At 43.5% G+C, this 13,933-nt stretch overlaps 1 protein-coding gene across 4 annotated transcripts in view; it reads right to left on the reverse strand.

Annotated features, from left to right (window-relative positions):
* Nucleotides 1–13,933, reverse strand: part of IMPA1 (inositol monophosphatase 1) — a 31,567-nt gene that overhangs the window by 13,805 nt on the left and 3,829 nt on the right. The window contains exons 1-6 of one of the 4 annotated variants that reach the window (XM_006074705.4): nt 11,497–12,613; nt 6,162–6,224; nt 5,656–5,789; nt 3,807–3,911; nt 2,509–2,554; nt 83–191 (exon numbers count right to left, since the gene is read on the reverse strand). In XM_006074705.4, the coding sequence (XP_006074767.1) occupies nt 83–191; nt 2,509–2,554; nt 3,807–3,911; nt 5,656–5,789; nt 6,162–6,224; nt 11,497–11,499 (460 nt within the window). In that variant the 5' untranslated portion in view covers nt 11,500–12,613. Of the gene's footprint in view, nt 1–82; nt 192–2,508; nt 2,555–3,806; nt 3,912–5,655; nt 5,790–6,161; nt 6,225–9,060; nt 9,183–11,496; nt 13,177–13,933 lie in introns of those variants that run through there. The other 3 variants (XM_006074706.4, XR_006544805.2, XM_006074707.4) reach the window with 3 other exon arrangements.

A 13,933-nucleotide genomic window follows, 5' to 3' on the forward strand; every position in this document is an offset into this window, starting at 1 on the left:
AGTCAGTAACACTTGGAGAGCTCTAAGGTTACCATACGAGTACATGGTATGAATCACACCAAAAATTAGAGGGTAAACCTACCTTCTTGGTGTGAAACCTGTAGTTTTTGACCATTACAAAAGGCACCTTTTCCTTTCCGGCCAGTGTACATCTTATCCTCCAGGCAACTGTACACAATTCCAAACTCCATCTGTGGAAGGAACGCAAGCTTTCTTTACCAAACCTGAGTCTTTTTCTTCATTCAATCAATACTTTTTCTAAGAAAGCAGCAAGAATATGTGGTATGTTAATGTTTTTAACATATGGTTAGACCACGGTTAGACCGTGGACTATGTAAAATGCTAATTCCCAACCGAGTCGAGGAAGAGCTCATCAGGTCTGAACCCTGACTCCCCTCCCATCAGTTTCCAAACTCGGGGCATACGTTTTGACCTCTTTCCTTCCCACCTCAGATGAAGGCAATCTTCCCTGTTTTCTAAGGTGAATCCTTCTCTGAAACACTGCTCCATCAACGGCTCCCTGCCTCTTGGGCTTTGGTTCTGGTACTTTCTCGCCACAGTGGCCCTCCCTCACCAAGCCTTCATTACCTTCTCCATTTCTCCTCATTGCCACAGAGTGGTCGAGACTTTGCGTCTCTCATTCTCTTTCTACATTACAATCTGGCTTCTGCTCTGACCATGCATCTCTTGAAACTCCCTGCAAAGAGATCATGAATGGACTCTTACGGACCAAACGTCTTCTCCGAAGACCTGGAGGCTGCGGACCACCAACAGTTAAGCCCGTACTCTGTGTTCCTGGTGGTGTCCTCCTACCTCCGATCTCTCTTAGGGTCACTTTTTTTCTGACTTTCTTCTCTGCCTAACCCCCAACAGTTGTGTGTCTCAGGGGTTTTCACTTTTCCTTTTCTTCCAATTCCCTTTTAGCTCTCTCGATTCTGACAGGTTTTTCTTTCTGGTCCCTCTATGTGGCTCCTACCAACCCCATCAACACAGGTTAGGACTGTGCTTCGGAACCTAGGCATGCAGAACTTCAGCCAAAGAGGCCACACTCACTTGCTACCTGATCACGCACGCCTCAGTCCTTCCCCATGAGTCAATTTTATCTTGAAAACACTTCCTGATTTTGGCCATTTCTTCAGTTATTCTCACCACCTCCATCTCAGCTCAGAACTACCCACCCCTCTGGTGTGACCTCTAATGTTGCTGGAATTATCTGGCACTCTGCACTGAAAAACCTCTCCTGATTTCCAACCACCTCGAAGCCACTAAGTGTTCCAGCACAGACAGGCCACAGTGCCTCACAGCCTGACCACAGCGAGCTCACCTCACCAGTTTTGCTCCAACCATTTCCAGAGTTTCACGCACAATGAACATCTCACTGTCGCCCATACACATCCTGCTCGTCCCCAAACTGTTCTTTCTGATTAAAATGCTTTCCTTTTCTTTTTTACCTGGAAAATTCCCAACATGACCCAACTCACATGACCAAATTCTAAGATCCCTTCTATTTATTATGAAGATTTCCTCAAACCGCTGCTGGCAGGAGGTGTTATACCCTCTTCATGTTCTTAGAGTAGTTTTTAAAAATTTTTTCATAGTTCGACATCTAACTTTTGCACTGAACTGGGAATTCAACAGCCCAGAACTGATGATAAGAGAAATGCTCACTTATCTCCTTTTGAAGGTTCTCACTGATGAATACAATCCTGTGCCTAAGATTTCGTTTGCACTAATTTATGTTTTTATTTTCAGGGTTTTCTTAACTCTTTTGTGTACATGTTGATCAAACATATCGCAAGCTCCTTGAAGACAGTTACATAAGGTATTAGTAAACATTCTTTTTTTTTTTTTTTTTTTAATTTTCTTGGCGGGCGGCGTGGGGACAAGGGGGGCGCCTCGGTAGGGCAAAGGGGTGGGGCTGAGGCGCTCCGGTCGACCGCGCCTCCGTGGCTCCAGGTGGGTTTGGGCAGCGGGCAGGTGCCGGGCAAGTTGGGCGCTCAAGATTCGCTGCGCCCAAATACTCAAATAGCATGGAAATGCAACAGGTGTAGAGTGTACTCTACTGGGCTTTAAATACAGCAAGTATTTAGGTTCCTGAATATACTCTGTATTTTCTCATCATACTTGGCCCCTACCACTTCCTGGTCTTTCCCTTCACTAAAATGTCTACTAAAGCATTCCTAGCTCAGCACCCAACTCTTCCATTACACATTTCAGATCCTACATCAATTCCTATCATATTCACATATATAATGGTGATTAAATACTGAATTGTATTTCAGTTACTTGTGCATATTTTTTCCTTGTAAAATCTTCTCGGAAGACATTATATTTTCTTCACTGGAAAAAAGTATCATAACAAGTTTAGCAGGTTTGTATTTTATTTCAAAATAATGCAGCTACATATATTGAATAGAGACAAACCTAAATTTATTACAGAGACTCATTTACTCTTTCTCAGAAAATGAGAGCAAGGCATTCTACCAACCATAAATTTAAACAACATACCTTTTTATTTACCACAAAGCCAATTGAAACAGCTACAAAAGGAAATCTTAAAAAAAAAAAAAAAAAACACAAATTTACCAAGATAGAACTTCTTTTCAACAAACTTGTTTTCATAATATAACTGCTTACAATTTTTTTCCTGTGAACAGTCTCATCCCTCCCCAGAACTGTGTATACAACATGCAGTTCTCTGTGTAAGTGCAGGGGTTGGGGGTTGTGGGGGAGAATACACAGATGCATACACGCATAACGCTCCTCCAGGCAGGAGACATCTCTGAAAGGATTCACAAGAAACTGATAACAATAGCTGCCTCCAGAAATGGGCTCTGAGAAGCTGGGGTTGGAAGTGGGAAGGCCACTTGGCACCGCATGCCTTTCTATACTTTTGGAATGCCAAGTTCCACGAATATAGCTTAAATGTCAACAAAAATGGGATCATACTATCCACTGTACTATAATCTTCTGTATGTTACCTCATATCATGAGCATCTTTCTGCACTAACATTCCATCATACATAGATCCTACCTCTTAGCTTTATGGCTTTAACAGTTCTATTCGTAAAGATACGTACAGCCACATACGGCAACTTCAAACATAACAATTACGTGTCATCCCACCAAACTCGGCTACTTGTTGAAACTCTTAATTCCATCAGGCTTTCTTCTATATATCTGGACTTACATACTTAATTTGTGTGTGTGTATGTATATATATATATATATTTTTTTTTTTTAACATATTCTTCTCAGCATATACTGAATTACATACTTACTTTGTGCCAGGCACTATATTAAGTTTTTATATAAATGTACAACTCATTAGGTCCCATAAACAATCCTATGAGGCAGGTACCATCAGTGTGCCCATTTTAGAGAATGAAAAAAATAAAACTGCAGCTTAAAAAGATTAAGTAACTTGCCCAAGGTCACAAGGTCACACATTCTAAACTCATGTTCTTTTTAACAGTTTTTTCTCCTGGATTAAATGCATTCTATAAAGGCACACACTAGTACTGAGTTAGTCAGTTCCTTAATTGATTTCAAAGCAGCAATGTTGCTTGCATACATTTTTATGTGGTTTCAACAATGAGGAAAAGAACAGTGAACAGGGCACTTGACTGCGCATGTCTATAACATTAATCGTTCATTACCTCATCCACAGCTGATGAAAACTATACATAACATATTTTACAATCACAGAATTCTCTAAAGTATATGTGATTATGAAAACTATATTGAACAGTCCATTCAGTTAATATACAAACAGTAATTACAATATTAAAATTTTAAAAACATACCCATGTACAAAGTTAGTTGTTCCATCAATAGGGTCAATGATCCATGTAGGGTTGTCGGTTAAGATACTTTTTTCCCCAGCTGCCACAGATTCCTCACCAATGAAACTAAAAGCAAATATGACAAATTCTGAATCTTTATACTGTTTTCAACAATTTTCAAACTTTTAGTCTACTATAAAACATAACAAAAGTCTACACAACTACACTTTTCTATTGTTTTTCCTTCAGACAGATCAAAGTGAGAAAATTTTATTTCCCCCAGAACAAGTCATGTGAAAGATGACAGAATTCAAAATTCTCAAATGTATTATCAAGATAAGAAAAGAGACACGCTGAAAAAGGCTTTTATTGCAGATGATAACTTACTAAGGAAATGTGGAGGTTTAAGTCTACCAATTCTCTCATAACCCTGTCTTCAAGAGGTAGAGCTTAATGTCCCTGCCTTGAGTGTGAATTTGGACTTAGAGACTCATTTCTAGCCAAAAGAACAAAGTGTACGTGACAACGTGCAATTCTGAAAACTCTTTGACAGAACGACACTGAGGTTTCGTCTTATTCACTCTATTTCTGCCCCCTTCCCCTCCCCTCTGCTTCCTAGGCGAAGCCACTCACCACACCGTGAGCCGCTCTGTGGAGGGGCCCGCGTGGTGAGGAAACTGGAGGAAGCTGCCAGCAGGCAAGCCACGAGGAACCGAGGCCACCAACAGCCACAAGCGAACAGGCCCTTCAGCCCCGGCTGAGCCTTGAGGAGACCCACAGTGTGCCTGTGACTCTACAAGACCCTTGCCAGAACCACGCTCTCCAGCTACTCCCATATTCCTGATCCTAGAAAACTCTATGTTATCTAGAGCTGTTAAGTGTTTAAAGAGTAACTTGCTATGCAGCAACAGATAATACAGAGAACATGAAATAAGTTAAAGAGAAAGAAAATCACCCACCAAAATTACTGTTATCAATATGCATTCCTAAAACATACTGCGCAGTAAATGTCAGGCAAACTCTGTAAATGGTGTCTGAATTCATAGGATTTCTTCTTCCCTTTCCTACTTTCTTTGTTATTTATGTCCTTTATTCAAAACTGAAAAGTCCTAATAAGCATTACCATGAATTTCTTTTATGTCTTTTTCTCTTAGCTATAAACCTTTTTACTGAGAGAAAGCATATGCAGCTTTAAATAATATTTTTTTCTCCTCAGTGGCTGAAATACCAGGAAAGGCTGATGGCATGATCAAGAAGAACTGGCGAATGACAATGTTAAAACTTTAAAATGATGACAATATTTCAGTTGTATTTCTATGCCCATAAGAGAGACAGATTTTAGTATTTTCTCTCAAACTCAAAGCTACCACTTCTTTAGCACCTAAAAATGTTTGCAATGTAGAGACTAAAACTGAACTTTCAAATCTTCTCCATGACAGACATTTGTCACATTAACTTCCCAGCATCCAACACTCCTCTTTCTATAAAGGAATCCAAATATCCCCTGTTCACTGCTCCCTGAAAGTTTGAGCTTAGGGGGAAAAAACCCCTAAGTTCAGCAAGGGATGTTTTTGCCCACGATTTGTAACCTTGAGCTAATGGGGTAAGACATCCAAAGAGAACAGTCAGGAGTGAGGCCACCAGCAGCTTCTGAACGATGGCGCCTAACCCTGACCCAACCCTGACCCAACCCTAACCAGCTCTGCCTTCCTCGCTGGTTGCTCAGTCCTACTCTCAGGGATTCTGACACCCTCCAAATAAATTCCAGTTCAGCTTAAATTAAGCACAGTCAATTTCTGAGTCTAAAGGCAAAATCTTGGAGACCAACCTAGATTTCATTTTTATCACACGAAACTGACATAAGCAGTACCTGTGAGATGGATACTTTTCCTTTATGGATGTGATAAGCATTTTTTCAACTTTTTGGTCAGTAGCAGTTACCAAATCAGCCGGAGAACTTTTAACCATAATATTCATTTCATTCTTGAGCGCTTCACGAACCACCTAAAAAGATTTTTTTGGTAAGCAAATAAGAAAAGCATATAAGTCATTTTAAATCGAATTAAAAGATGAATAATAGAAATGATTTGAAACAATCAATCTGTCTGGAATGGTATTCTTAAATATTTCTTACCACAATGTATATAAAATAAACCCTTAGTGGTTACGACTTTCTACGTATAAAACCATAGAATCTTACAGCCATTTTAGATACACAACCGTTATTACAAAATGTTTAATGACATAAAATGGAAGTATTCACCCATTAAGTAAATTGAAAACAAATCCAGATCAATAAAAATACATGTTTTGTTTAAGAAGACAACCACATACTGCCCACATCCATCACATCGTGGCTGAGATTTCAGTTCGTACCTCTCCAGCTTGTCCTGCCAGGGTTACTGCATAATCCATGCATTCCTGCCAAGGATCAGCCATCTTCTCAACAGATTCAACACATACAAAGACAAAGCAGTTACAAATTGCTTACAAAGTCTTAATTACAGAAGTTTGTTCACAAAAACATCTCAATTTGCAAAATACTTCCATTCAGGATTCACCCTCCTTCCTGATTCTAGAATTCATTTTTTTTTTTTTCAATATTCATTCACAGGTCCATTAAGAAACATTTTTAACCTAGCTTCATTCACTTCTATTATAGAAACATTTTCATAACAAAAAGTACTCTATGAAAGTGTTTCTCAAAGGGCCCATACCATATCACACTTTAAAAAACAACAATCATTTGAGGAACGGAGAAGAAATGACACAAGAAATATTCTAAAAGATAGATGCATATTTGGGTTTAAGAATAAAGTAAAAATTAGAAAAAGAATACAGGGAACAGTCAGCCCTCAGTATCTGCAGTTTTGGAATCCATGGATTCAACTGACCATGGATGGAAATTAAAGAAGTTTTAAAGGGAAGGGGGAGAAAGCACTAACTGAGTATCAGGCAGTATGGTGCTTTGCACATGTAAAATTATTTTTAAAGAGATTGTAAAGATGAAGAACTTAAAGCTCAGTGAATATAACTAATTTGCCCAAGGTTTTATAGACAGATGACACAACTAGAATTTGAACTCAATTCTGAATTGAAAGTCCACTGCTCTTTCCACTGTGACATTCTGAGGGAAGAAAATTCCAGGACTAAAAAAATGTATAAAGCTAAAAAGGAATTGCTGCAGGTTTCAGAGAGGACAAAAAATAAAACAGTTTTGTCTTCTGAACTGTCCAACTTTCCACTGACTTTCGCAGAGAAGACTAAAATAACTCACCACAGGCTTAACCACATTCTAAAATCTGTACCTAGGACAGTGAAGCCTTTTAAGCTGTCAGAGTCAGAAATGTGTGGCATCATTTATAAAGCAACCCTAATTGTGTAATCTTTACAGTTGAGAATAACTGACAGAATTTCACCCTGGAGACTGGTCTGAAATCCCAATCATGGTGCTCACAGTATCTGAATGGGGAGGAGAGGGAGTGGGGGTGGGGGCAAAAGACAGATACTTTGAGCTGTTTCTGCTAGCTGTTTCTTCTTAATATATATATATATTATATGCATGCGTGCTCAGTCGTGTCCGACTCTTTGCAACCCCATGGACTGTAGCCCGCCAGGCTCCTCTGCCCATGGGGTTCTCCAGGCAAGAGTACTGGAATGGGTTGCCATTTCCTTCTCCAGGGGATCTTCCGGACCCAGGGATCGATCCAGGGTCTCCTGCAACGTCTGCCTGGCGGGCAGGTTCTTTTCCCACTGAGCCACGTGGGGAGCCTGTTTCTTAATATAAGCATTTAAATGATTTTAGAAGGAAGCCACTTTTTGAGTTACTCAGAGCAGTTCAAGAATTGTTTCTAAGATTTTCTTTTCATTCTTACTCCCGTTCCCTTCTTCTAGGCTTCAACAGAACTGGATGTTCTCACGGTGAATCTGCTTTCTAGCGGGAAACTGTGCATAAGCCACTCACATCTCCCCCTTCTCACAGCACTGATATGTGTAACTCCTACCAATTCTTCCAGGCTCATTTCAACCGTTACCCTTTCTTTTGGGGATTCTCCACCCAGAGTCTGTACTTGTTTAATCATTCGAGAGCTATGCACTGAGTATTTATTCAATGAGAAGCACCTAACAGAGAACACTGACCTGGTCTTAGGTACCAGATGTCATTTCCCTAAGAACACGATTCAACCAAGATTTGAAGGACTAACTCAACTGCAGGACTCCCGGTACGTGAAGAGGAACCAAAAGGCCTAAGTGACACGACAGCTCGGAGATGAAGAGGAACAGGAGGAGGGATGTGGCTGGGGGTCATGCCATGATGATCACCCCTTAGAGGCATGACTTCGATTTGGGAGCCATGAGGAAGCATTACATGGGGGCTGCAGGACAAGGGACGGGAGGGTGGAGGGAGGAACCGACGGTAGGGAAACGGCTCTGGGAGGAAAAGGTGAGGGCACTCGGCAATAGAGTGCATGCGGGGCTTGAGGGCGGGGGAGAGTTTAACGAGGCCCAGGTTTCCCACTTAGGCAAGTAAATGGATAACGTGACATTAACCGCAGCATGGAACGATAGAAGAGAGTCAAATCTGAGATCTGGGTAGGAGGTGGGGAGATCGAAAGTTGAATTAGGAGAGCGTGAGGAGCCTTTGTGAAGCAAAAGGCGAGGTCCATCAGGCCGCTGAACACACGATCCTGACCTCAAAAGAGAGGCACGGCCTGCAGATACCCACACGTAAGTTCCGTGAGCAGGCAGCCCCCGAGCGCCGCCTCTGACGGACCTCTGAGGAGGCCGCCGCGCCTGGAAGCCCACGGGCCGCCGTGCGTCAGCCCTGGGCACCCGGGGGTCTTCCCCACACTGTGCCCCGCTGTGCGCGCGCCTTCGCCTTCAACCAGTCTCACAACAAGCCCAAAGGCAGCACCGTAGTCCGCCTCCGCCTGCTCGGAGACGAACCCCTGAGGCGCGGCGGGCGTCTCTGCCCCGCTCGCCGCCTCCTGCCGCCCGTCCGCGGAAGCGCGACACGCGGTCGGGGGCTGGCGGGGACCGCCCGCCCCGGACACGGACCGGGCCTCCGGGACCGGCGGGACGAGAGCCAGTGGGTCGCCCCGCACGCGCCGCTCAGAGGCCCCGCGGTGCGGGGGCCGTCCCGGGCCCTCAACCGCTCGACCGAGGCCTCCGCGCCGGGTGGCCCCGGCCGAGCCCACCCCCTGACCCGCTGTCCGGGGCCGCAGGCGCCAGCCGACCCCACGCCCGCCCAAGTGCAGCAGGAGACCGGGCTCACCTCAGGGCGGCGGCGCACCAGCCTGTCAGACGCGCGGCGCTTCCGCAGCGAGAGGGCAGCGAGCGCGGCCGCCCGACAGGAAGGCCCGCGCCCGCGGCCCGCCCCTGGGCGGGGCCTGCTCACGCCCCGCCCACCCCGCTCACCTCTGCGCCCAGCCCCCAGCCCCCAGCCCCCAGCGCCGCGGCTCAGGTCTGCCGGGGCCGCCCCGCCCTGCCTAGGCCTTCCGGGTCTGCACCTTCTCTTTCATCTGTGCTTCTTTCTCCTGCCCATACATTTGTCTGTAATTAAAAGAAAATTCCTCTCTTCTATTTTGCCATCTCTCGCGTTTTTCATTCCTTCCAGTTTTCCTATTTCCATTTCTTTCTCCTTTTTATTCCATACTACTCTTTTGACAAAACACAAACTGGAGGTATGTCTCTAGCTTTTCAACTTTCATTTGTTAAACCCATGTTGCATGAAGGCAGTGGCAGCCCACTGCAGTACTCTTGTCTGGAAAATTCTATGGACGGAGGAGCCTGGTGGGCTGCAGTCCATGGGGTCGCACAGAGTCCAACACGAGTGAGGCGACTTAGCAGCAGCAGCATGCTGAGTGAAAGTGAAAGAGAGTGAAAACGTTGGCCTAAAACTCAACATTCAGAAAAGGAAGATCACGGCATCTGGTCCCATCACTTCATGGCAAATAGATGGGGGAACAGTGGAAACAGTGAGAGACTTTATGCTTTTGGGCTCCAAAATCACTGCAGATGGTGACTGCAGCCATGAAATTAAAAGACGCTTGCTCCTTGGAAGAAAAGCTATGACCAATCTAGACAGCATATTTAAAAGCAGAGACATCACTTTGCCAACAAAGATCCATCTAGTCAAGGCTATGGTCTTTCCAGTAGTCATGTATGGATGTGAGAGTTGGACTATAAAGAAAGCTGAGCCCCAAAGAACTGATGCTTTTGAACTGTGGTGTTGGAGACTATTGAAAGTCCCTTGGACTGCAAGGAGATAACCAGTCAATCCTAAAGGAAATCAGTCCTGAATATTCATTAGAAGGACTGATGCTGAAGCTCCAATACATTGGCCACCTGATGTGAAGAACTGACTCACTGGAAAAGACTCTGATGCTGGGAAGGATTGAAGGCGAGAGAAGGGTGAGACGGTTGGATGGCATCACCAACTCAATGGACAGGAGTTTGAGTAAGCTCTGCAAGTTGGTGATGGACAGGGAGGCCTGGCGTGCTGCAGTCCATGGGATCACAAAGAGTCGGACATGACTGAACTGATGCTGTGTAAACCTACACTATATGTTTGCATGTTATAGGGATTCATAAGGAGCCTCTTCCAAATGTTCCACTTTTGCAAGAGGATTATTTTGAGCTAAAGGCAACTGAGACCTGGTGAATGCAAGAGAAATTACTGTCCCTCCCTTAACTACCTAGAAGAATTTAAATTGGGGGGTTTTCTCAGAAAACAGTTTATTACTGGAGATATACTTTATCTAAAGGGCCCATCTATATGGTAGGGCAAATATCTAATTACCAAACATCTGCTTTTCTTCTTATCATTTGCCTATCCTTGGAAGCTTCCAGGACCCATCCCATTCCTTAGCTCAGGATGGTGTATCAGTTCAGTTCAGTTGCTCAGTGGTGTCTTGACTCTTTGTGACCCCATGAACCTCAGCACGCCAGGCCTCCCTGTCCATCACCAACTCCCAGAGCTTACCCAAATGCATGTCCATTGAGTTGGTGATGCCACAACCATCTCATCCTCTGTCATCCCCTTCTCCTCTCGCCTTCAATCTTTCCCAGCATTAGGGTCTTTTCAGATGAGTCATTTCTTCACATCAGGTGGCCAAAGTATTGGAATTTCCACTTCAGCATCAGTCCTTCCAATGAACACCCAGGACTGATCTCCTTTAGGATGGTATATAGTCCTCATTTTACTTTTCTGCCTCTGACCCTCTCCTGCATGTGGGGTCTCTGGCCCTCTTATGTTTGTGGAATTCTCCTAAGTATAAAATTAAATTTGATTTTCTCCTGTTACCTCTGTCTCATGTCATTTTAAGGCTTCCCTGATGGCCCTGCTGGTAAAGAATCCACCTGCAATGCAGGAGACCTGGGTTCAATCCCTGGGTTGGGAAGATCCCCTGGAGAAGGGAAAGGCTACCCACTCCAGTATTCTGGCTTGGAGAATTCCATGGACTCTATAGTCCATGGGGTTGCAAAGAGCCAGACATGACTGAGCAACTTTCACGTCAATGTAATTCTTAGTCCAGCCAGAAGAACTTAGAAGGTTTCCTAGAGGCAAGTTTTCTTTCTTCTGAACAATAAACACTATAGTTAACCCATGATTAATAGATAGTTGATAGACAGATAGGTATTTGTTGGCCAGAACCAACTGCCCCTATTAAGAATTATTTTGGTTACTTACCATTTACTGAGGACTTACCATGCTTCAGGCACTTGTTTTTTCACATGCATTATTTTACTTGAATGTTGCAACAGTTCCATGAGAAGATATAATCAGCTGCATCATATGGATGAGGAAACTGAGGCTCAGGGAGTTTATTTATCCTCAAGTCGCACAGCAAGAGCAAAGCGTAGAAAACACTGACTCCCAAGTCCACACTCAGGGAATATGGAGTGTTGGCATGATGAGGCTGCATCACATGAGGTGCAAGGACTAGTCTACAGTCCTTCAAATGTTTCCTCTTCTTGAAATAACACATCTGGCATCATATACCATTATAATGCAAATGGCACAGATATAAGATGTCACAACAGGATCAAGGAAGCAGGTTATTTGGCTTTTTGTATTTGCAGTGATTTCTTCTCTTAGCTTGAGCAGAAGATGGGATATTGTCACCAATGTATTGCAAATGAGAATTCTCAAAGGTAAATGACATGAAGCGTGGGACCAATTCTCAAATCTCACAAAGAGCCAGAACGTTGTCTCCTTTGAAAGAATGATGCTGTATCTGATTTGACAACCTTGATTTGTCTAATAAAAGTTGCTTTTGTTTTCTTGATGGAAAAAAACTTCAGAAATTAGATTTTTGGTTCTTCATTGTCAGTTATCTTAAAATAACAATCTTGCCAACTATGTGATGACAAGTGTTGGGTTTTAACCAAATAAAAATTTCCAGGCATTTGCAGAAATGTGATGAGTCCTCTTTAAATCTCATTTAAATAAACGTGGTCCCACTGCTTTGGCAAAGCTGCTAAAATCAGAGTACTGGAAGTGAAATAAGATGGATGGACTATCTCACTCCTTCAAATTAAAAACTATTTCAAGCTCCTTACCTCAAATGAGCAGAACGTACGGCCTTTTTCTAGTGGCCTCAGCTGCTAGTTTACCATTGTCTTCAAGTAACTTGGAAATTTCTCAGTCCAAGGAAGCTGTTCTGCTTTCAGATGCCTGACCGAAAGTGAAATGAAGAGTCCCCTAGTGCACAGAGAGGTCTAGTGCTCAGATCTGGTTTTGGCAGTGTTGCACACTGGTTCCCCGCTATCCACAAGGCTTCTGTCTTTCAGTGCTGAGCGGTTCAGATGGCTGCCAGATGGCTGCGGAGACTGGTGCCTGGAGACTGGTGCCTGGTGCGTTGCTCTTCGTTTCCCAAAGGGGTAATTTTTAAAGTTACAGTCGCGCCTGCAGGTTTTGTTCCCAACTCTCGATTGTGTACTATGCCAGAGTGCTTGGGGGTTATAGAGGGCTCAGCTTCCACTGCCTCAGGATGGAATCTGCTCCCTGGCATGGTGTCCAGGTCACCACTCCAGGTTTCCCTAATGAGATCCCTCTTAGGGGCTGTTGATACCTTTTCCTACTAGCTGACTTCCATCCATAAGAACCTGGAGGAGAGGTGAGATGCAGTGCCGATGACACCTGCTGAGACCTGAGTGTTCATGGAGAGGTGCCGGGAAGGATGGCCTTTGTCAAGCAGAGTGCTCCGTGGTCACCTGCCTGAGTGGTGGGCGTCCAGCTGCATTGTATTTGTGTAATAAAGAGTGACCTTCATCGTGATTCCTCCCCCGGCAGTCCTGGGTATCTTGCTAACTCTACTTAGTCTCTGGAGTGGATTTCTTTTAAATGGAATCTCCTTTCTCTCTCTCTCTCTCTCTCTCTCACACACACACACACACACACACACACACACAAACATTCTACATACCAAGATTTTCTTAATTAATAATTAATTGTTTAGTGGACTTTGATTAAAAATGACAAGAATTTATACACACAAAATGGGGGTCTTCATGAGTGGAATCTTCAGGATTTTGACATAACATAGGCTGAAATTGCTGACAGTTTTTAGTTGCAAAATATATATATATATATATCAATATATATCATAGAATCATCTCTATTAAAGATTGGGATGAAACTTTTTTTTAAACATGACTTATCTCTTTACCCCTGGATCTTTTGTCTGACCAATTATGGCTGTGTGAAATGTGTGAAAAGAAAATCAAGATGGAGCTGGTAGTCAGGATGCCATCGAGGAAGTGTGATTTACGTCTCAGCCCAAATACACCTCAATATCTTAACACATGCACCCAGAACATCTACCCAGTGTTCCAGAAACTCAAGATATTATTGAGCCCTTAACCTAAAATGACTCACAACAGCCTGTCCCTTAAGGACAATTATTTCCTTTCTTGAATCAAGGTTAGTCAAAATTTGCAAACATCCTTGTAACTTTCACCTGTATAAGCTCCTGACTCTTTTTCTCCCCTATGATACTCTTTCAAGCTTACCCAAATCTGTGTCTCTTGAACTGCAGTCTTAAAACCTCAAATAAAGCTCCTTGTTCTCTGCAGCCTTGATACTGATTATTGCTGGACAAGTTGTTGGTCTGAACTCAAACAATTAGGTAGACTGCTTTATG

The sequence above is a fragment of the Bubalus bubalis genome, chromosome 15, assembly GCF_019923935.1.
Source record: "Bubalus bubalis isolate 160015118507 breed Murrah chromosome 15, NDDB_SH_1, whole genome shotgun sequence".
NCBI classification, from domain to species: domain Eukaryota; kingdom Metazoa; phylum Chordata; class Mammalia; order Artiodactyla; family Bovidae; genus Bubalus; species Bubalus bubalis.